The 22,876-nt window shown below is 48.1% G+C and overlaps 1 protein-coding gene across 7 annotated transcripts; it reads left to right on the top strand.

Moving 5' to 3' along the window:
- Positions 1 to 16: 16 nt before the first annotated feature.
- HEPH (hephaestin) lies at positions 17 to 22,316 on the top strand. Of its 7 annotated transcripts, none has more exons than XM_079319164.1 (21): positions 17 to 107; positions 3,032 to 3,224; positions 5,271 to 5,515; positions 6,011 to 6,223; positions 6,915 to 7,094; positions 7,381 to 7,635; positions 8,092 to 8,260; positions 9,314 to 9,453; positions 10,215 to 10,346; positions 10,509 to 10,720; positions 12,158 to 12,308; positions 12,616 to 12,828; positions 13,157 to 13,367; positions 14,259 to 14,398; positions 15,291 to 15,419; positions 16,307 to 16,413; positions 17,146 to 17,371; positions 18,712 to 18,851; positions 19,223 to 19,385; positions 20,084 to 20,116; positions 21,636 to 22,316. In XM_079319164.1, the coding sequence occupies exons 2-21, from the start codon at positions 3,064 to 3,066 to the stop codon at positions 21,878 to 21,880; spliced, it is 3,465 nt and encodes a 1,154-aa protein (XP_079175290.1). In that variant the 5' UTR covers positions 17 to 107; positions 3,032 to 3,063; the 3' UTR covers positions 21,881 to 22,316. The 7 variants fall into 7 exon arrangements, with proteins under 7 accessions (XP_079175290.1, XP_079175293.1, XP_079175294.1 ...); XM_079319167.1 differs by having other exon boundaries at positions 23 to 107; positions 3,058 to 3,224; XM_079319168.1 differs by lacking the exon at positions 17 to 107 and adding an exon at positions 241 to 451.
- The last annotated feature ends 560 nt before the right edge of the window (positions 22,317 to 22,876 follow it).

Here is a 22,876-nt window from a genome sequence, read left to right as displayed (position 1 = left end):
ACGTCACCGCACGCATTTAAAGGGGCCGCAGCGGCCGCCGCCGCCCCCCCGGTAGCGCGGTCCCCGGGGAGCGCTCGCCCGGTGCGGCCGCCGGTCCCGCCCCGCGGGTGGGTGCTGCCGGCCGCGGCTCTGGCTCTGCCTCCGCCCGCCTTGCCGGGGCTCCCCGCTGCGGGGGCCGAGCCCTGGGCGGGGCGGGCAGGTGCACTCGGCGGGCCGGGCTCCGCGTGCGCGGCTGAGGCGCGGCCGGGCCGGGGCGCTGCCGCAGGTGCGGGGCGGAGCAGCCGGGCCCGCCCTGTGGGCGGGAGCGGGCGCGGGCGCGGGCGGCGCTGCGGGGCCGGGCCGGGCTGGGTCGTCCCGCGGCGGCAGCGCCCCTTTGTCCGTCCCGGGCTGGTCCCCGCCGGCGCTCCGCGTCCCGCTCCGCAGCCCCGCCGCGCCGCCTCCCGCTCCGCACGTAAGGGACGAGCCCTCCTGCCTTCCTCCTGTGCTTTCCCCTCGCTCTCGGGCTGTGCTTTCCCTGCAGTCGGGTGTCGGGGAATTACCCCCGCATCGTCCGCCTGGATCAGATGGAATTTGGATCCCTCCAACCCGCCTGAAATCTGATTTCCGTTCATTCGCGATTCCTGTGCTGTCGGGGACCCGGTAAAGGGCAGTCCTGGGGGAGGATTCTGCTGTAAAGTACAAGGTTCAGGGATGGATATAATATACAACTTGGGCTGGTTTAGGTTTTCTTTTTTTTCCTCTTTGTTTCTTTAATCAAGGCAAATATTAATATCAATGAAAAATTAAAACAAAAAACTTTTGAAAGTTATTTAAGTACTTCCACCTTGCGCTAGTCGAGTAACTCAATGGTGATTAGTTACTGCGAAGGGTCCGTGAGCACAGACTTTGCGTCAGCAGCTGCATCTCCATTCAGGGATATTTTTTGCTGTTCCCTAGAATTACCCCGGAGGTGTAATTGCGGTCAATCTCAAAGCAGAGTCCCGGTGGGACTCTTGTTCTGTCCCGAGGCTCGTCCTTGGCTGCTGGGTGGCAGAGCGCTGGGGATGCGCGGCTCGGGCTGTGCCGCCCCGCTGCCTGCGCTCAGCGGCGGCTCTGTGTCCCCCGGCGCTTTTCACACCGGCTTTGCCAGCCGCTCTCTGCCGCGGTGCCCGCACAAGCCACGGCGATGGGAGCGCACACGGAGCAGCCTGCCCCGGCTGCCGGGCCGGGAGGAGCCACCCTGGGTGCCGGAAACTCCTGCGAACTTTGCCCTGAGCAGACAGAAAGGCCACAGCTTGGGCTGAGTCAGGAGCATCCCGCTGCCCTGCCCTCGGGGTGTGTGCTGGCGGGGTGGCAGGTTTCAGGCTGAGGACTGGTGCTGCTGTTTCTTTCTTTCCACATTGCTGTCACCACTGCCTTTTGCTGGTCTGCTGTGTGAAGCACAGGTACGGTCTGACAAACTCCTTTCCTTGAGTCCACGTTGGCACCGAGTGTGTCAAAAAAGGTATTTTAGCTCCCTGTGAACAGCAGTGAATGTAGGGGTGGCCATGGGCCAATGTGCTGCTGTTCCCACGCTGCTGAAGCTGCTTTGGAGGGGCTGTTCTGTATATGAGTTTTATCAGGTGTATGACCAGGAGCTTCTGAAGGAGACTGGCCGGTGGAGCCACTGGAGCACAGCTATACTGTGTTCATGAATCCAAAATGTCTCGGATTTAGAGATCCCTACAGCTCCCTTCTGAGAAAAGAGGAAAAGAAGGTGTCTCCAAACTTTGTCCAATTTAATGACTGTTTGGAAACAGCAATAGTTGATTATCATTAGCTTCTGAGAATTGCACAGCGTGTTTGGAAATCCAGAAGTGAAGCTTTGGAAGGTATTCAGTCCATTGCCCTGTGCTGGGGTTGAATCGTGTCTTGGGTATCAGATGTTAGAAGGGGTTTCAAAGCAGCTCTGTGCTGACTGAAAGCTTAGAGAATATCCAGCTTTGCTGCAGAAAAACCTTATACATTCATGTTGCTGTTACAAGGACAGCAAGAATAAATAATTACAATCTCTTTATGACAAACCTTTGCCAGGATGCTGTGTCACCACCCCTTTCTGTATGAAAAGGAAAACTGATTCCTCTGAGTTTTCTTGCTAGGTCATGTTTCTCATTCTCTTGCTTTCTTTTTTTCTGCAATTCTGAGTTGCTGTTGCATGTCTCAAGAGCTGTATCAACATCTTGTTTAGGTGCTGTTTGTTTGTTGGCTACATCCAGCTTTGTAAAGGGTATCATTGTGTGAGAACTTCTGTAGTTGTTTTCATGTGATTTTTAAATGCTGTTTAATCCTTCCTTATCTTTTGGTGTAATTCTACTGCCCCATATTGCAACAGCTTCTCCTTCATACAGACAGTTCTTTGAGCCTGTATTCACACAACTGTGTTTTGATGATTTCAGACAGTTTCCCCAACTTTTTCCCAACTCTGTTTAGAGTATTTCTGATGCTTATTGCCAACAAGCTTAGTGTCAGTTGGAAGTTTTATGAGTAAGCTGCTTATTGATCACAATCATGGGGAAAATAATGGAACAGAAAGGCAAAACCTTGTGCAGCCCATTTGAGATGTACTCCTGGATTACAGATAGCTGCTGCCTAAGAGCCATTTTAAAGAAATAAAAATTTAAAATTACTTCATAGTGACTAAATTTTACTTCCTCAGATGACTTAGAATAGAGAGATCTTGCTGAGAGTTTAAACTATACATATACTTACTCAGGACTATTTCATTGAGCTTTGTATGTGGACCTGTAAGATGATTTGGAATGCAGTAGTGAAAAAAAATAGTAAAAAAAAAATTAAATTATTATGAGAGCAGTACATTTGGTATTGGGGACTCATTACTGAGGCATGATCTCCATCCACCTTGTGTGTCAATTTTGTTACAGAGTGATTTCCTTATTCAGTAATGATCCCAATAGTACTTATACCTGATTTCTTCATACCCTCTCAAAATGTCCAGCACCTTCAAACCAAATGGTCATAATTCTGTTTTGTTCTTTTTGTGTTTCCCAACCAGGTGTAGCTTCCAAAAACCCCTTTCAGGCTGTGATGGGATCAGTCTGGTGGTTGCTGCTCTGCCTGCCCATGCTGTCACCCACACTTGCTGGGGGTGTCATCAGAGTCTATTACCTGGGGATCCATGAGGTGGACTGGAATTATGCTCCAACAGGGAAGAATGTGCTTGCTAACCAGATTATTGCAAATAACCAGTAAGTTTGCTTCTAGCAGAATTTACTCTGGCTTAAAGCTGTCATTTGATGTGTAATTTAATGCAAGTATTTTAGGGCATCTGAGCAAGCAAGAGACACACTCCTGTAGATTCTGATCTTTATGAGCTTAATGTTTAACTTGTTTTATGCTCCTGTGGTAAAAGCTGTGTCAGTGGGAAAAGGGATGGTCTGGAGAGTCCAGAGCCCCTGCACTGGAGAGGAGTGTATGGAAAACAAACCCGGAACAGAAAATGGAGCAGATACTGAACACATTGTTCTAAAATCAGCCAGATTTTGCAATGCTCTACCCTGGAGTTTCATTTTGCTTAGTTCCAGCTGGTGATCAGCTTGTTTATCCTGAAGCATGATGACTTTTTGTGTAAATGACTTCACAGAGCCAGCTTGTTTTTGTTTCAGTGGAATTTCAAGCCTTAGAGTTAATGGGACTTCCTGCATGGGATTTTAGGGGCTGTTTGAAAAACATTTTTGTTTTTCTTGCAAAACTAAGTCTTGAAACTGCAAAATTGGTTTGAGTTACTACACAAACAGCATTTTGGGTTTAGCTTTCAAAACATTAAGCCTTTTTCTTTGGTCGAAGGTTTTTTGTGTGTGTGGTTTGTTTTGTTTTTCAAAGGTTTCCATAGAATTTTAAAGACTTTTGTGCTTTTTTTTTCCTTGCCCTCATTTTCTGTGGCAAATAGCTGATATTTTTTGACCTGCTCTCAGTTCTTCCCTTCCTTCAGAAGCAAGAACAGGAAGGGTGCATAGAAACATCAAGGTCTGTCAATTTAGAATGGAAAAGTCTCTGTTCTCTGGAGATACTATGTAGATATAAATAAGTCCACAGGAAACACCCCAAAATTCAGGGTTAATAAAGATATTACTGCTGACTCCTAAAGTGATAATAGATGGAGTGGATTTTGTTTGGTTTCTCTCATAATACATGAGGAGAAGGAAATAAAATTCAGGCCACTGAACTTAAAAGCAATTTAAAAACTGTTGTCACTGCAAACAATTACTTAATGGGACCTATTTGTACAATGATTGCAGAAATGAAACTGCTGGCAATTAGAAAGGGATGAGATGTTGATATGATTGATAGAGGTACCAAATTATTTCAAGGACACTTTTTGTTGGGAAGAAATGGACTGTGTGGGGAAAAAGAGGCACATCTGTAAAACCAAGAGTGAATTATCTAAAGCTCTTTGCTGGCAATGGCTGCAGGGATGACTTGGCAAAGGGCTGAACTCTGGATTGCAGAGCTTGTAGAGCCAAGCCCTGCCTGTTTTTGAATGATGAGGCCAATACTTGAGTCTTCACTGTTCATTCTCTGAGATGTGTATTAGAGTTTTCCTCCCTTCCAGGTCTGCTCTGCTGCTGTGGGTGATCAATCCAAAGGGGGAAGTGAGGGGAGTGACCTTGGCTCTCTTTTAGGCTGGTTCCATTAATACCTGGACTGTGATTCATCTCTTATCTATTAAGAATTACCCATAAAGAGCAAATATGCTTGTGAGTTAAACTTTAGTACCACTATGAGGTTTTAACTCTGGAAGCTGGTTACGTGCTGGGTATGTACCTGCCTGACTTACCTACCACTCTGGAAGGAATTTGAAAACTGTTAAGTAGAGAACCATCTTTCAGGCTTCAGATTTTGGCCAGAGAGCTCAGGACTCCACTCTACTTGCCTTGTGATTTAGCTGGAAATGCCACAAAGGAATAAAAGGGAGTTTCAAAGAGCCCAGGGAAGGCTGAAAGAGGCATGAGGAAGGTTTTCCCTGCAACACCCACGTGAGATTGTCTGGGAAGCACCATCCTTCCCATTTCTTATTTGCAGGGCACAGCTCAGGGTGCTCTTTGTTTGTTGGTGAAGAGCTGGGGTTGAGATTGTGGCTATGCATGGATGGCTTGGAGTATCCCAGGGTCTTCTAATGCCAAAGCTTTTGACTGTACCCCAGAAAATGGAGTGTCACCATCACTCTGCTGCAGCATTGACCAGCTGTTGTGTATAATGATGACTCACAGTGCCTTTCCCTTTGAATTCAACAGCCAGGCCTCAGCATTCCTGCAGTCTGGGAAGGACAGGGTGGGAAGCACATACAAGAAATCTGTCTATAAGCAGTACACAGACTCCACGTACACCACTGAGATCCCCAAGCCTGCCTGGCTGGGCTTCCTTGGGCCCATCATCCGAGCAGAAGTGGGGGACACCATTCAAGTACACCTAAAAAATTTTGCTACTCGACCATATACAATCCATCCTCATGGTGTTTTCTACGAGAAGGACTCTGAAGGTAAATGAGCTACTGCCATCATGGAGACAGATTTTTCTCATTGGGAACTCAGGAGTGTGCATGGGGGAGAGCTGTCCATAGAGGCCCAGCTGGAAAGCAACTGCATTTGGGTGTTTGGTGAAGACACCAGGTGTTGGGTTGGCAGGGTCATGGGGCTGCAGTCCTGACCTGGTCCTGGGTTTCTTGATTTTTCAGAACCTCCAAAACACTGATCAACTCTAGATATTGTAGAGAGAACTGACTGTGAGGGCACAGTGCAGAATTGAAGGCAAAGCAGCACTAAGCAGAATGGAAATAATCTTGCTGACTCTGTGCTGACCTTGTTTACTGGGCAAGTTGCCTTAGAGTGGCTCTGTGCCTCAGTGCCTCTTTGAGGAAGTGATGAGTAAACATTATTTCAGCCTTGGGATGGTGACTCTCAGCTCAGTATGAGGTTACATGTGTGGGCATCTTGGCTCTACTTGAATGGATGTTGTGATTGCTCAATTGTTCTAGGATCCCTGTATCCTGATATGTCCCCCCAGGATCAGAAGAAGGATGATGCTGTTTTCCCAGGGAAGAATTACACTTATACTTGGACTGTCCCTGAAGATCACAGTCCAACTGATGATGACCCAAACTGCTTGACCTGGATCTACCACTCTCATATTGATGCACCAAGGGACATTGCATCTGGATTAATTGGGCCTTTGCTTACATGTAAAACGGGTAAAAACCCCAAGAGAAAGCAGCTGAGGCCTGCAATGTAGAGGTCTTGTGGTGACATGAATAAGGATAGGAAGTGAAGATCCTCTGGTGTGCAGCTTCAGGGGGAAATGCAGCTTGGTTAGAGAGGACAGTGCCTGGGTTCTAGCTGGATTCTGGTCATTGCATTGTCATTGTACCTTAGTGATTGGGCAGGTGAGCTTGCAGGCCTCTTGATCCAAGAGAGCTGCTTGTATCCATGTTAAAAGCAATACTCTTATCCAAGATCTAGTTTGTGTATGAAAAACATGGTGGTTGGTTTCAGCAGGAGTGAGAAGACTGAAGGTGTTGTAGTTGAGGCCTGCAGTGGCAGAGCTGCTTGTGAGAGAGAACTGAATGGGCAGGGGTATCTTGGGAAAGGGTGAGCTCAGGGGTATCCTGGGAAAGGGTGAGCTCAGGGGTATCTTGGAAAAGGGTGAGCTCAGGGGTATCTTGGGAAAGGGTGAGCTCAGGGGTATCTTGGGAAAGGGTGAGCTCAGGGGTGTCTTGGGAAAGGGTCAGTTCTCTGCTCTGTGGTGAGCTATGAGCATGGTGGGAAAGCATCGTCTCCAACTCATGTGACAAGACTTACTCTGCTACTGCAGTTCTGATCTCTTGCCTGATGTATGATTTTCTGCATAAGTGATTTTCTGCATTCATTCCTCTCTCACCTCAGGAACGCTGACTGGCAGCTCTCAAAGACGCTGGGATGTGGATGTTGATTTCTTTCTGATGTTCAGTGTTGTGGATGAGAACCTAAGCTGGTATCTGGATGACAACATTGCTTCATTCTGCACAGATCCTGGCTCTGTAGACAAAGAAGATGAGGAATTTCAGGAGAGCAACAAAATGCATGGTCAGTGTCACCTCTGTGAGGCCACTGTGTCAGTGCTCCAGGATCTGCTCTGAGAGCATGTGCTTAGCACATACTATCTCAGGGACAGGGCAATGACTCCAGAAGATGAAAGTATTGTTTTGCTTTTATCTTTGGCTTGATTGTTTTAGTAATGAGCTGTGGAGCTGGGTTCTCCAAAGCAGAAGAGGAGGAGTTCTGGTTAGGTCCATTCTCCTATTGTGTCTGTGCTGTCACCTGCTGAAGGCCCCTTTTCTGCTCTCTAATTTTGGCTTGCTTGGTTTTGCAGCTATTAATGGTTATGTGTTTGGCAACCTCCCTGAGCTGAAGATGTGTGCTGGGGATTCTGTTGCCTGGTACCTCTTCGGAATGGGCAATGAAATTGATGTTCACACAGCCTATTTCCATGGAGAGACACTCAAAATCCGGGGCCACAGGACAGATGTGGCCAGCCTCTTCCCAGCCACTTTTGTTACAGCAGATATGATCCCCAGGAATCCTGGGAGATGGCTGCTGAGCTGCCAGGTCAATGATCACATAAAAGGTAAGGTAGAGGGTGGAATAGGTCCTGGACTCTGTGTTCTCTGTTTTTGATGTACATGATGTACAGTGTGGTAGGGAACAGTGCCTTGGACATAAAAAATGTTCCCAGATGTGATGTCTTGTCTTGTAAAAATTGGAGTGGGCTGGTTACTAATGTGCAGGGCAGCTTTGTCAGATGGGGCTGATTTGTACCATGATGTCTGGTAAGCTGAAAGCTGAGATGATGCAGTGCCTTAAGAGCTCTGATCCCTGTAAGAGGCACTTGCATGATAGATCTGAGGAACAGAGCAGAAGACTCTGCTCAGTCTGTCCATACTCCACAGCATCCAGTATCCTTGCTGTGGAGTCACTTCCCTTCTCCCATCCCTGTGCCTTTTGGGACAGCAGAGGGAAGGTGGGACTGCCCCTCAGGCTGGCTGGAGGGGCTAAGTGATGTCCATGTTCATGTCTTGGCCAGCTGGGATGGGGGCACTCTACGAGGTCCGGCCCTGCTCTCGGCAAGCTGCAGCCCCCAGGCTGGAAGGGAAAGTTCGGAAATATTTCATCGCAGCCAAGGATGTGCAGTGGGACTACGCGCCCTCGGCGCTCGACCGCCTCAGCGGGAGGCAGCTGGGCCACAGCGGCAGGTGAGAGCTGCTCCCTTGGGCAGTGCCTGAGAACTCTGCCTTCTATCACCAGGGCTGCTCAGGGAAATGAAATATCTGTGCTTTCAAAATGCCTGCCTGCTGCTCACATGGGGTACATCTCCTGTAGCTGGACAGGTACCTTGGGGCCTTGCCGTGAGAGTGCTGTGTGGCACGGCTCTACCCACAAGCAGCAAAAGTCTCGGCAGATGTACTCTGTGTTTGTGCTTGCTGTGCCTAACCTAGGAACAGACTGATCTGTTTGAGAAATGATTCAAAAAGCCCCTGGTGCAGCAGACACAGGGTGGCAGAGCTGGCCTGCTGATGGGCCTCAGGCTGGTGTTGCTGCAGGAAGCAATTTCTAGGAAATCAGATACAAGGACTTGGATGGCAGCCCTCCATCCCATGGTCAGGTGACTGGCATAGCAGCTGGGAGACTTCCCATTCAGTCTTTGGCTAACTGAAGGAGATTCTTCTCCTCCCACAGAGATAACTTCCCTTCCCTAGTAATCTGTTGGAGAGGATATACTTTATTCAGATGGAGAAGAGGAAATGTGGAGTGGTTAATTATTTACTCAATGCCATGCAGCAAGCCTTGCAGACCTTAGACCTGTGAGCTGGCCTTGTAACTGCACTGCCTCTCCTCCAAGGCTTGTTACTTGTATTTGGTGAGGGTGGTAGTGGAGGAAGTAAATACCTTTACAGCTGTTTATTTTAGTTGTAAGTGGGGCTGTTCCCATCTTCTGAAGAGGAATTCTAGCATTGCCTTCCCACTGACTGCCCTGCAGTTTTGTTCATTCCTTCACACATCCTGTGTAGGGATGCTGGTCACACCTGGCAGGTTCACCTGGCAGAGGGCTGTGTGCTACAGGTGCTCCCTGAACACACAGGTGGATGAGTCTGTAAGGGCAAAAAGCTTTGCAGAATCAAACTAGATGTGCTGTCTTTGTCTGAAATAGTGCTTGATTTGGAAATGCTGATGGCCTTGCCAGTGGGAGCAGGGGAACAGAGCTGATTTTTCTATGACATGACCTGACATTTGTTTTTTGCATTTAGTCCTTCTGAGCAGTATTTCAAGCGTGGCCTCGACAGAATTGGGGGTGTCTATTGGAAGGCAAAGTATGTGGAATATACTGATGAGAGCTTCCGTGAGGAAAAGCAGCAATCAGCAGAAGAGAAACACCTTGGAATACTTGGTGAGAATTATCCAGGAGCACAAATCCTCTCTCAGTGTCTGTGAGAAGGATGCTGGTGCTGGGAGTGCTGGGTGGCTGTACCTGCCTGCTCATTTTGAGGGGCAGGAAAGGAAACAAGAGGACCTTCACAGCAGGCACATCTGAGAGAAAAGGGAACAGGTCAAGGTGCAGGGTGGTAGAATGGACAGAATGATTCTGTCATCAGGGTCATTCTGAAGATGTTCTAGGAGTAAGAGTTGAGGGACACAGTATAGTATGTGTGATTAGAGCTATCCTGGTTATGTGTTTTTGACTGAGCCCGTTCAAGGCATGCTGCAAACCCCATGTTCTCAGAGAGCTTTCTCTCCTGAATGAATGCTTGGGGACAGGCATGGTAGGGGCTCATAGCTCCTCTCTGGCTGGCTGGGTCATGGGGTTACAGACTCTGGTGGGCTTGGAACATCTCACACCTCTGAGGAACGTGTTTTGGGTGGCTGAGGGGGCCTTACATATGTTGGGGAGAGACATGGGCCTGTCCTGAGGGCATCCCAGCACATTTGGCTGTTGTGTTACTTCCCTGTGTAAAGATGTGTTGCCTCTCTGAGTTCTCCTGTGGACCTGCTTTCAGACAGTCTTTGCCAGGATTGCTTCCACTGAGCTTCCTTCAGCAGCAACAAGGCCAGGCCATCTGCTGCCTCTCATCTTTGGCCCTGCAGCTTGTCTGCTTTGGTTTGCCTGGGGAAATGCTCTGTTGCTGATGTGCTCTCTCTGCTGTATTCTAGGTCCGGTGATCAAAGCTGAAGTTGGAGACACCATCCTGGTGACATTTTTTAACAAAGCCTCCTGGCCCTTCAGCATCCAGCCACATGGAGTGTCCTATGGGAAGGAATCAGAAGGGATGTGGTACCATGATGGTTGGTGGATCCCTTTTCTTGAGTACACCCCCATCACCCTTCAGATGCTGGGTGTTTGGTTGACACGAATGAAATAAAGCCTGCTCTGAAAGCAGCTGGTGAGAGGGTGTAACTGAGTTTGTGCAGGGAGTTGGGAATAATCCTGTAATCCCTGTTTTAAAGGCCTGTCCCAGAGTGGGGTTTCTGTGGCACCTCTGCACAACTTCACATACCACTGGACTGTGCCAAAGCACGTGGGGCCCACGCCCAGCGACCCTCCCTGCCTCACCTGGATGTACAGCTCAGCTGTGAATCCTGTCAAAGACTCCAGCTCAGGCTTAGTGGGGCCTCTGCTCATCTGCAAGTCAGGCACTTTGGATGACAACAACAAGCAGGTAAAGGGGTTTTCCTGCCCTGTTCCTGCCAGTTTTTTGCTTTCACGTAGAGAAAAGAAACATCAGCAAAACACTAGGGAGTATATTTAAAACAAATGTGATGTAGTGTTAAGTCCAGGAGAGTCAAATCAAAGCCTTGTTGTTAATGCTGGTATAGCTGGTGCCCAGGTCTTGCCTGAGAAAGGCCAGTAGTGTTCTGGGCTCTTGATAGTTCCTGAGCTCTTCTTTTAATTCACAGTCAAACTTGGCTGAACAACTGTACCTTGCAAGAGGTACCTTATTGGGAACTCTTGTCCTGAGGCTTGTGTAGCAGGCTGCTTTCAGAGAGGCATGTGGAATAGTCCTTGCAGTTCCAGAAACACTGAAAAGACATTTTTGCTTACAGGTGTTCTGCTTGGGTGATAACAATGCTTTGAGGTTTTGGTGAGCCTCATTTATTCTGCCAGAGAAGTTAATTTTCAAGCAAAGCTGGCTACAAAAAAACTCATGAAAATCCATGTCAGTCTTGCACTTTTGATGGAGAGGTGAAACCAGAAGGGCAGCCAGAACTTCCTCTTATAATTTCACTCAGGAGTTGTCTGTTCCTGACAGTAAATCTAGGGAAAGCAGTAAATTGAGGTTGCTGGAGTGGTACAAGACAGAGGAGCAGAGCCTTGTGGTGAAAGACAGTAGATGGCAAATTGTAAACCCCCACTGTGTCCAGCATGGCTTGGGGAGCAGTGACAGATCTGGGGACTGCTGTCCTCAGAGCCTTCCTGGGGGAGCTCATATTCAGTGGGGGCACCTGTGACTAAATCAGGAGTGCAGAAGAAATCAACCTGCTACCCTGAGTGAAAATGTGAATCTGCTGAGCAAAGAGGATTGGGAATACATACAGCCCTCAAGGTGAAGGAGCTGTGATAATGAAAAACATGGGCAGGTATTGGAAGGATGTAAGCAAAAGAGACCTTTGTAAATGTAAGACAGGGAAAAATCACCTGGGGTGGCAATTCTAGCTCCACAATCTTAGGCAAACCTTTAATGAATGGTTAATTGTGGAAGGTATGGCCACTATGCTGTACTGTGTGCTGCAGCCTGAAAGTTGCTCACCTTCTCAGCAGGCTGGCTGCCTGTGTGCTGTTGGGGACAGTGGCACCAGTGGGAGAATCTGGACACCATCACAATGTTCTGTTAGTGGGGAAACACCATGCTGTGGAGTGCATTTCTTAGGAGAATGAACTCTCTCAAGGATTTAGGTTAATTTTAAAATCTCCAATCCAGGCTTAGTGGTGCCTTTTGTGAAATAAAAGAGGAATGTTCAACATGAGTAAGGAGATGGAGTCCTGTCCCTCAATTAACTGTGTTTTAAAATAAAGGGCAATACAAGAGCCAAGCAAAACAGCTTTAAGGATAGTTAATTGTTGTTTTAAAAGCTAACAGCCATCATTGTAATTATAGAAAGGGATCGACAAAGAATTTTTTCTTCTCTTCAATGTGTTTGATGAGAACCTCAGCTGGTATTTAAATGCCAACATAAAGTACTACTTGAGGATGGAAGAGACTTCTGTGAATAAGGATGATGGCTTCGAGGAATCCAACAGGATGCATGGTATGGTTGGATGCTGCTCTATGACATTGGGGGTGAACCTGCAAAGCCCAGGCTGGTGTTCTTCTAAAGGCTGAGCTGGGGCTGGAAGGGCTGTGTGATGTTGGCCTGGAATCCAGCCAGGCTGGAGGCACCAGGTGAGACATGGACAAGCAGCACAGCTGTCTGGGGAAGTCTGCTCTCAGTGTATTCAGGGGTGAATTACAATCAAGTTACCCTTCTGACTGGCAGGCCTGTCCTCCAAAGTGTATGCTCAAAATCTCCTGGCTGACACCTGCCTGCAGGGGGTTAATTGCTTTCTCCTTTCCAGCCATCAATGGATTTATGTTTGGTAACTTGCCTGGGCTGGACATGTGTGAAGGAGACAAAGTGTCCTGGCACCTGCTGGGCTTGGGCAGCGAAGCAGACGTGCACGGAGCCGTGTTTCAGGGGAACACCATGGAGGTGAACGGCATGAGGAGAGATTCAGCCAGTCTGTTCCCCCACACGTTTGCCACTGCTTTCATGCAGCCTGATCACAGTGGTGAGTGCCTGCACGGCTGACTGGGCAGATGGAAGAGTCTTCCATTGTGGTGCTTTCTCCTGTGGCAGATTCTCTAGCATGGTGTGAACTCTTACAGGGTGAGCTGTGCTACAGGGGCTTATTGTGTAAGAAGCTTCCTGAGATGATTTATGTGTAGGACTTTGTTGTTCCATTCCTGCTTGATTTCTCCAGTGACTCTTTAACTTTGGCCTGTGGCAGCCAAGCCCCCTAATCACCACAGAGATGCACCAAGCACACACTGACACTGGCTGAGGAAGCAGCAGTCTTCAAAAGCCACTGATTTCCTTGTTCATCCTGCCTCCCTCAGGGACGTTTGAGATCTACTGCCAGACGAGCAATCACTACCAGGCTGGGATGAGGCAGCAGTACAATGTGTCTGGGTGTGGGAAGGTGAGCAGCGCCTCAGCCCCGCGCTACAGGGGCGTGCGGACGTTCTACATCGCGGCCGAGGAGCTGCTGTGGGACTACGCGCCCGACCGCAGCTGGGAGAGGGAGAGGCACAACCACTCTGCACACAGGTACAGCCACCCTGCACACAGGTACAGCCACCTGCACATAGGTACAGCCACCTGCACACAGGTACAGCCACCTGCACACAGGTACTGCCACTCTGCACACAGGTACAGCCGCTCTGCACACAGGTACAGCCGCTCTGCACACAGGCACAGACACTCTGCACACAGGTACAGCCACCCTGCACACAGGTACAGCCACCTGCACACAGGCACAACCACTCTGCACACAGGTACAGCCGCTCTGCACACAGGCACAGCCACACAGGTACAGCCACCCTGCACACAGGTACTGCCACCCTGCACACAGGTACTGCCACCCTGCACACAGGCACAGCCACCTGCACACAGGCACAGCCACCTGCACACAGGCACTGCCGCTCTGCACACAGGTACAGCCACCTGCACACAGGTACAGCCACCTGCACACAGGTACAGCCACCTGCACACAGGTACTACCACTCTGCACACAGGCACAGCCGCCCTGCACACAGGTACAACCGCTCTGCACACAGGCACAGCCACCCTGCACACAGGCACAGCCACCCTGCACACAGGCACAGCCACCTGCACACAGGCACAGCCACCCTGCACACAGGCACAGCCACCCTGCACACAGGCACAGCCACCTGCACACAGGTATTGCCACCTTCTGGGGAGGCCTGCAGGGTCCCAGCACACCCTGGTGGAGCCTGTTGGGTGTCTTGGCCACCCTGGGACCTGGTGCCTGTGCTGGTGGTGCTGCTGTGGGGGCACAGCACTCCATGTCATCGTGCTCTCCTTTGCAGCCCAAGCTGGCTCTGGGAGTCCTTTCAGGTTGTGAACCTCCTGACACAAGTTAGTTGTTTGTTCCCCATGATGTTTTGGTTATCTCAGCACTTGTTCTGCATTTCTCAGCTATGCTGATGTGTTTCTGAGCAATGAGAATGGACTGCTCGGCTCCAGGTACAAGAAAGCCATTTACAGGGAGTACACAGATGGCACTTTCCAAACCCCCAAGGCCAGGATGAGTCGTGATGAGCACCTAGGGATACTGGGTAAGGATGTGTGCAGAGGATCCACCTTCCTCTCACTCAGCAATGGGACTGGGGCTCTAAAGCTGCAGTGGCTCACAGCTGTAATGTGAAGGCTCACTGCATATTTAGGCATCTGCTGTGTATGTAAGTGCAGAGAAATTGGGACTGTTTCCTGCTCACATCTGTCACCTTGGAGACAGAAGTTAGAAGAGTCCTGTGCACAGCTTGTAGGAAAGCCTGGGCTTTTCCACTTGCCTTTGCACCAGTGTTCTGTCATGGCTTGGGCAAGGCCTGTTTCACAGCTGCACTTCTCTGACTGTGGCACTAAAACAACTACTGACTTCTGAAGGGGGGTCTGAGAAATAGAGGTGAAAATCTGTATCTATGAGAAATGCTTCTGAGGCAAAAGCAGGCAGCCTTGGGAAGTGGAGAAGCATTTTGCACTGACTAGTGGAGGTCTGTGGAGACAGAACTATGTGTTATGAGCCCAAGGCTGTGAGTGGTGTCAGGGCAGCCAGGCTGAGGCAGCATCTACCACTCAAAATAGGCTGCAGCTCTGATTTGTGACAGGCTCAGTTGAATATTACCATGTTTTCTGAAACTAATAGCAAGGGGGATCAACACGTGACATTTAGTATAACAGTATTCAGAAATCAAACCTTAGCTGTGCTGGGCCCAGTTAAGATGTGTAACCACCTTCATTGTCCTAATTGTGAAAATCAATCCAGTTTCCTAATACTTGAATTGGGACTGACATCCAATTCTCAATTTGGAAGGTAGAGAAGAGCAAGGGGAACATCATAAATGTAAGATACTATTTATGGGGAGAAGATACTGAGAGAGGGGAGGGAATATCCCAGGAGATGTGCTGATGGCTTTTGCTGGTCTCAGAGTACCCTCTCCCTGTCTCAAGGCCCTTTTCTGTGGGCGGAAGTGGGCGACATTCTCAACGTCGTGTTCAAGAACAACGCCTCGCGACCCTACTCTGTGCATGCACACGGGGTGCTGGAGCAGGCTGGACATCCCCAGGTGGCACACCCTGGTAGGTCTCTGTCTCTAGCTGCACTCCTGTGTGGGCTCACAGCTGATTTTATCCCAGAGCCAGGCTGGTTTCCTTAAGCAGCCTCAGGTGCTGTGGTTTTGTTACAGTGGAGTGCTGGAACTGGACAGTAACTGGTCTTTCAGGTGCAGCACAGTTTTAGTGATACAATTTGTGTGGGGATGGCAGCTGTCTGGGACATGTGTAGGACATTCTTCTGTGTGCAGCCTTATCCCCCCAACACTGAGTATGGTCTCTGTGGGAAAGGGAAGGTGATGGCAGGTGACAGCTCAGCTGGTCCTGGGATGGGGGAGCCTCTTCTTTGGGCTGCTTGAACACAATAGTATAAAAATAGTATGAAACAGGAGAAACTCAACAATTGTTTGCTGGGCTGATTGAAATGGCCACTTTGTCTCATGATCCAGATGCCTGTGTATTTAATTTTTGGTCTCTTCCAACTTGCCCAGACTGTCCAAGCCACAGTCAGGTTGTCAGCCAGATCCTGTCTTTGTAAAATGGGCTGCTAATACCAAAGAAGGGTGATTTTAAACCCCAGTATTTATCAGCATCATAAATTCACTTCAAAGAGAAGAAAGATTGTCTTTAGCTCCATCTGAATGAGCTTCTGTGATCATTTCCATGATCAGGTCCAGTCTTGAAAGCAGCAGATAAACCTGCATTGTGTTGTGTGTGAGCATCCTATGACTCCTCTGTCTTGCTCTGAGAGGGGAGCTTGCTCCCTGCTTTGTGTTTGGGGAAGGCAGATGCAATATCTGGCAAATACAGAACTGAAATTGGGCTTTGGAGACAGGATTTTCTTTCTCCATTTGGTTTTGCTGCTGCTTAGTGAGGGGGTGTCACCTGGTGTATGGTGCTGTTCTGTCCCTCAGGTGACATTGTGACATACCGGTGGGAAATTCCCGAGAGGTCTGGTCCAGGGCCAAATGATTCAGCCTGTGTTCCTTGGATCTACTACTCTGCAGTGGACCCAGTAAAGGTAAAATAAAAGTTATAACCAGAAAAGCCTAATTAGACCAATTTTTTACCCCATTTAGAAAACTATGTGAGTTGGGTACAATTTAGAGATTGGCCCAGCCAAGAGGTGGAAAATCATCTGGTAACATGTCCAGTCTTCTCCTTGGAGAGAAAAATCATCTGAATTTGTCCTGATGTCTGTCCTTATTTTTTTCTAACAAACCTTCATAAAACAATTCCATCATCTCTCCTTGCTACTAACCTTCCTCCAGTTATTTGTAGGCAATCTCCCAGCTGATCATGGTGAGAGCCATAGGGCTAATCTACAAAAGGCAGAAATTGTACAAAATAAACCTCATGAATAAAGCAAGCAGATTTGATCTTTGCTAGAAGTGTCATAGTGCTGATTTCACAGAGCAACAACCTGAAGGATCCTGTAATGAACCATTGCATTCAACCCAGAAATAATGGCCTTTTTATCTCAAGTTGCAGATGTTTTTGCAGTCACTGAGTGGAAAGAACTTTGATACCATCCATATTTATGACTTTTGGATTTGCATTTATAAGAGCACATGCAGTTTCAGTTCCTGTGCTTCAGTGGCTGATGTTCTCCAACAAGAACACCTGAACAGCAGCACTGGTTGTTTTGAGTGGGGTGATGTGGGAATAGGAAATGACTGCTGAAAGGCAAAGAGCTGTGCATAAAGGAGGGTGAGGAGGTGCTTGGCTCAGAGCTGTCCTTGCTTCTGACCAGGATATGTACAGTGGGCTGATCGGGCCGCTGAAGGTCTGCCGGAGAGGGGCCCTGCGCTCCAGCGGCACCAGCAAGGATGCAAAGAGGGAGTTTGCTCTGCTCTTCCTGGTTTTTGATGAAAATCAGTCCTGGTACTTGGAGGAGAATGTGGAACGGTTCAGTAAAGGAAATCACGAGGAGATCGACCTGCTGGATGAGAAATTTGTGGAAAGCAACAAAATGCACGGTAATGTTGGTGTTGATTCTGCAGCCTCTCTAAGTAGGGAGCTTGGCTGTAGTGAATGTCCTCATCTTTTTTCATTATCAGTGGCACAAACAAAATCAAACTGTCTGTTCTCAATCTTGCAGCACACCTACAGCCCAAATCTTTGATCTGAAGTGAAGGCTGATCATTGTGGCTGTTCCTGTTAGGAGGAATAGCAACATCCAGCCCAGAGAGGTTAATCTTTGATGTGTCTGAGTGACTCAGAAAAGGAAATTAAACCAAACATGAAATTAACTTGTCAGACAAATTTAATTGTTTGTCTCAGGGACCATCAGAGTATGTTAGACTTCAAAATTAAGTTTGAGCTATGTAGCTGCAAGATGTGACTCAGTTGTTTTAGGTTATTTCTACCATAGAAGGATGAACACATTTGTTTAAATTAGCATGTTATTTTAGTTAGTTTCTCTTCATATTATATCTAAGACACTCTCAGCAAAACAGGTCCCTTGACAGCTGTGGGGGTAAGAAAACTGAGGAGTTGCATTTTGTGTGCTATCATTACTGCTGGCTTTGTATAGTTGAGATAAGGACTCTCCAAATACATGCCCATGAAGGTGTAATTGTTTACCAGTATTACAGCTAGCAGAACCAGCATGCTGAAGGTTTAGGCTACACAAAGTTCCCAGGGCAGACCTGGGAGTAAAAACCTGGTGCTCTGCCCTCAGATCCTGCCTCTTTCCATCTTATTCCCACTGTTGTCATCTGAGCATGAAAGTCTCTGTGTGTGTCAGCTCACTCACTGTTTTGATCCCTTTCCTGCATGTGCAGTCACAGCAGGATTCCTTCCAGCTTTGCTACTTGAGAGGTAAAGTCCTGTCATGTAGGATTTTACAAGTGGTTGGAATGTGATGTATGTGGCCAGTTTGAGGCTGAGCACCACAGAGCTGCCCTCTGGCAGGATTTACCCCTTTTCAATGTTCACCAAGGACATTTCTCAGACATTTATGTGTATGTAGGTATATACATGTTTCTCCATCATTGGGCTGAAAATGCCATTTTTATGCATTTTGGCTTCTAGAAGCAACCACTTCTACTGGCTGACTGCAGGTTTTCAGCAAAGGTAGTTTTTGAGATTTATTTGAGCTACAGCATGGCTTGAGTGCCAGTCACTTGTCCTGGCTGTAAGCAGAGTAGATAAGTAGTTGAGCTGGGAGGACTGTCCTGTGGGGGACACTATCTGCTGATACACTGGGAGCTGTATGAGCTTTGTAGCTTCTAATTTGCTGCATTCCTCTGGGGAGGTGCAGCAGCCATTCAGTGACACTGACAGCCTTTCTCCCTCTGTGTTATTCCCTGCACAGCAATCAATGGCAGGCTCTATGCCACCTTGCCTGGGCTGACCATGTACCAGGGAGAGAGGGTGAACTGGTACCTGCTGGGCATGGGACATGAGGTTGATGTCCACACAGTCCATTTTCATGCTGAGACCTTCATATACAAGGTGAGAACATCTGCTGATGGTAAAGCAGATACTGACCACTGGTACCAGCACTTTTGCTTGACTCTGTATTTTAATGGTTTTTAATGACTCTGCAGAGGCTTCACCCAGCTAGGAAAATTATGTGGTTATACATATCCCAGTCTGACTCCCTGAGACTGTTGTGCTGAGATGTCCAGCTGAATCCTTGTTAGGGTTAGGCATTACCAGATTGCTTGCTTGCTTTCCAAGCTGCAGCCCTGGAGCTGCTTTTTGAAAACTTTGGGCTTTTTTGAGCATTGAAAAACTGAAATGATTGCCAGCAACACTGGCAGAACTTTCTTCCTGAGAAGATGCATTGAGCAGTGCAGCTAATGGCCTCCCTCTTCTGACAGAATGGCAAAAGCTACAGAGCAGATGTTGTGGATCTGTTCCCTGGGACCTTTGAAATGGTGGAGATGCTGGTTGGGAACCCTGGGACATGGCTGCTTCACTGTCACGTGTCTGACCATATCCATGCTGGCATGGAGATCCTCTTCACTGTTCTGCCCAGAGGAGGTAGGGAGCTGTCACTGGAAACATCTAGCAGCACTTCCTGCTACTGCTGTGAAATTCTGAGTGTTTGTATCTCAGCTCTCTTACATACTGCTAAAAGCCAGTTAATGGAGTAGGTAATTACTTAATTGTTATTAAATTATGATATTCCCTTTAAATATGGTAATAGCTGGAGCTAAAAACAAACTGCTTTCTGGAGTTTACATTGCCTATGTTGTTATTCTGAGTTTGGTTTTTAGCTTGTGTCTGAATTGTCATGTTCAGCTCTCAGCCTATAATTGTTCTTACTGAGAGCTACAAGGTGCTCAGAGGTGAATGACTCTCAGGACTGGATTTGGCTGCAATGGAGCCCTCATGGTGATGTGGTTTTAGATGTATTACCAAAACAGTGAATGCCCCAGTATTTCAGCTGTGGGTGACCTGTGCTTCCCAGTGTCAGGGCCATCTCTGTTTCTCCCTCAGCACTTTTGTTTTGAAGGCTGGAAAGGGTTGTGCACTGGAACTGGGGCTGCCTCTGAAGCAGGTGATTCAAAAATTCTCTTGTCTCATGTAGAGAGAGAAAACATGGACAGGACAAAGGACAGCCTGCTAGTCCTGGAAAGCCATGCTGCCTCTGGATCTGATCCCTGCCAGATGAGCCTTGTTCTGGGCTGTGCCTGCTCAGCCCAACACCTTCTCACCCTTCCTTTGTTTCCTTTCAGAGTCAGAGCTGGAAGACTTGACTGCCATCCCAGGTATGATGTGTACAGCACTCCAAACCCTGTCTGTGGGAAGGGGGGAGGGCAGATCCCTGAGCAGCACAGATTTGGATCTGTGTGAGGGGAGGGAGGAACACACAGCACCCACTCTGTACTCTGCCAGCCTGGCAGTGCCTTGGGGTGAGGCCTTGCTTCTGTAGATAACAGGGAGGGCACCAGTCTGTCCTCTGGTGATAGAAATAAGGAAGTTGGGCTGGTTAGGCTTGTTTGCCTGTGTTAGGTGGAAAAGGTTAGTGACCTCACACCCTGTTGTGCCTGCTATGTATGGATTCAGATTCAGAGTATGAGCTTAGGTACTGGCAGAGATTTGGAGGAGGATGCCTAGGATGGGTTGTCCTCCCTCTCTGGACTGTCAATGACTGTAGTTTAGGGAAGTTTCACGATCATCTTTGCAAGCTGAAGGGATGGAGTCAGCATGAGAGCAAGCACATCTGCCTGCTGCTCTGATGTTCCTCTGGGAAAAGAGCCCAAGCACGTGTCTGGAGTTTTTTGGGTGTTGTAAAGAACAGATGTGAGAGGACATTTGGTTGAGCAGCACAGGGAGAAGAGAAGTAGTAGATATGATCCCTTTGAAATTTTCTGTGGTAGAAGTCTGAGTAATGTACACTGGTGGTTTATTTTCCTGATTTTTCATCTTTTTTCAACTCCATTTTTCAGCAGCTGTGAGGAAATTCAGCTGAGCTGATTTGAGAGCCAGTTCAGGTCACCTACAAATGCAGCCACCTACCTACAACTCAGCAGGCTTTCTCCACTGTTATTTCAGTCATTTTTCTCCTCAACATTTTCCTCGCTCAAAATGGACAAAGCAGAGGAGGAATAGGAGATATGTGAGAGCAGTAGTGGCAATATTAAACAATTTGGTTTTATACCATGTGCAGAAACCAGCTCGTGTATTTTCACCAGGCAGAAACCTTGCCTGAGCAGAAAACCCCTTTTCTCAGGAGGTGGCTGCTGCCTCTGTGTGGAGGCACAAGCAAGCTCAGGATCTTGGTGACTCCCCATGGGCATGGCTGAGTGCACTCAGTGCTGTGTAGGACAGCAGCCATGGGCACAGGGACTGGGGGAATTTGTAGCAGCCCCAGTCTGGACACATTCTCATGTCTGTGCTGGGGACAGCAGTGGCTGGCTGGGCTGGACACCCTGAGACACTGTCAGGTTCTGAGGTGGAGCAGGTTAGGGAAGTCTCAAATCTCGCGTGGGCTCAGGGATGAGAGTCTGACAGATGGATGACACCGGGGCCTCCTTTGAATCATTGAATCATTAAGATTGGAAAAGACCTCTAAGATCATTCAGTTCAACCATTAACTCAGCACTGTCATGTCTACCACTGAAACATGTCTCTAAGGTCCATATCTACACATCTTCTGAAAATTTTCAGGAATAGTGATTCCACTACTTTGCATCATCATTTTCTTAATGCTCATTTGTTGCATTTCTTGCAACCTTTCTTGTATTGCTGGCTTTTGTTGAAAATACCTTTCTGTTTGTCTCTCAGGGATGCAACTTGAGGATGAGGATGAGTCCCAGAAGCTGATGCTTTTTGGATCTAAGGTGACCCAAGAGCAGATAGAGGCCACAGTCATCTCTCTGGCTGTTGTAGGAGTGCTGCTGCTCCTGGCTGCTGGTGTGCTCCTGGGAGCAGTCATCCACCTCGAGAGGCAGAGGAGGTTACGGCGCAATCGCAGATCCATCCTGGACGACAGCTTCAAGCTCATGTCTCAAAAGAATTCTGGTCTCTGAAAGCCATGTGCAAACATTGGGCTGTGTGCTCAGAGCAGGGGCTGGATCCTTGTCCACGGCAAAGATTTTGGGGCATCATTTCAATTGTGCACTGTGCTTCTAGAAGCTGAGGAGGGAATGCTGGAGCCCTGACCTCTTCATATATTCTTCTCAGTAAAGAAAATCCAGGAGAGATCCAAGGACCTCTTGAGCTGACTGAAGACAAGTTTAAAGAAATTCCTTCTGGAATACTCTCCTTCCCCAAGGAAGAGAGGGGACATTTCTTCTTTCCCAGCAGAGTAGCTTAGGCCAGATTCCAGTCTTGCTCCATTGCCAGATTTGGGAATTGTCTCCCAAGAAACTGTGAACCACTAATGTAATTAATCTGAAGGAGATGAAGATAATATTTTCAGTTTTGTGAATCAATGGAGAATACAGAAAAAAGATTGTTAATTTAGAGTTGGATTGCTGTTTTTGATGAGTAAGTGGGTGGACAGAAACTGAGGGCACTGCACACCAGTGTGAGAAGCCCATGAAGGACCATGATGAGCTGTGCCTCACTGTCAGCCCTGCTGTGGCACATCCTTTTGCTCTTTGCTGGGGGCCAGCTCAGAGGGGGTGGTGGGACCAGAGTTCTGTAGCTCACCTGTGGGCTTTGGTAGCCATCTTCCAGCATCAGCTATGGCCACCCATACCACCATACCATCATCCTGTGTGTGCCCACACATCCCACACTCCCATCACCCTGTGGTCAAGTACTGAGCCCTTCCCTGTCCAGCTCCCTCCCTTGAATCCCCATTGCCCAAATGGCTGCATGTTAATGCTTCCTATTTCTATGCCTGGTTTTAAAATGGAAAGAGCATAAAAGCAGTCTGTTGTGGGTGGCTTTCAGAGGCAATTAAAGCAGCTAAGTGGCTCTAATTACAAGGGACTGCTGCGGGCTCCTTAGGTATAACAGCACCATTTTCTTCAGAACAGTGGTTATCACATACTTAATCATGTTCAATTCATATCAAG

This window comes from Erithacus rubecula (assembly GCF_903797595.1).
Source record: "Erithacus rubecula genome assembly, chromosome: 15".
In the NCBI taxonomy this organism is placed as follows: Eukaryota; Metazoa; Chordata; class Aves; order Passeriformes; family Muscicapidae; genus Erithacus; species Erithacus rubecula.
This window is presented reverse-complemented; position numbering and strand designations above follow the sequence as displayed.

Bases quoted from the DNA above. Each gene is read 5' to 3' on its own strand.
- HEPH (XM_079319164.1), top strand. From the start codon at position 3,064: ATGGGATCAGTCTGGTGGTTGCTGCTCTGCCTGCCCATGCTGTCACCC. The intron at 7,636-8,091 runs GTAAGGTAGAGG...TGTCTTGGCCAG, and splicing joins GGTCAATGATCACATAAAAG to CTGGGATGGGGGCACTCTAC. The intron at 15,420-16,306 runs GTAGGTCTCTGT...TCTGTCCCTCAG, and splicing joins TCCCCAGGTGGCACACCCTG to GTGACATTGTGACATACCGG.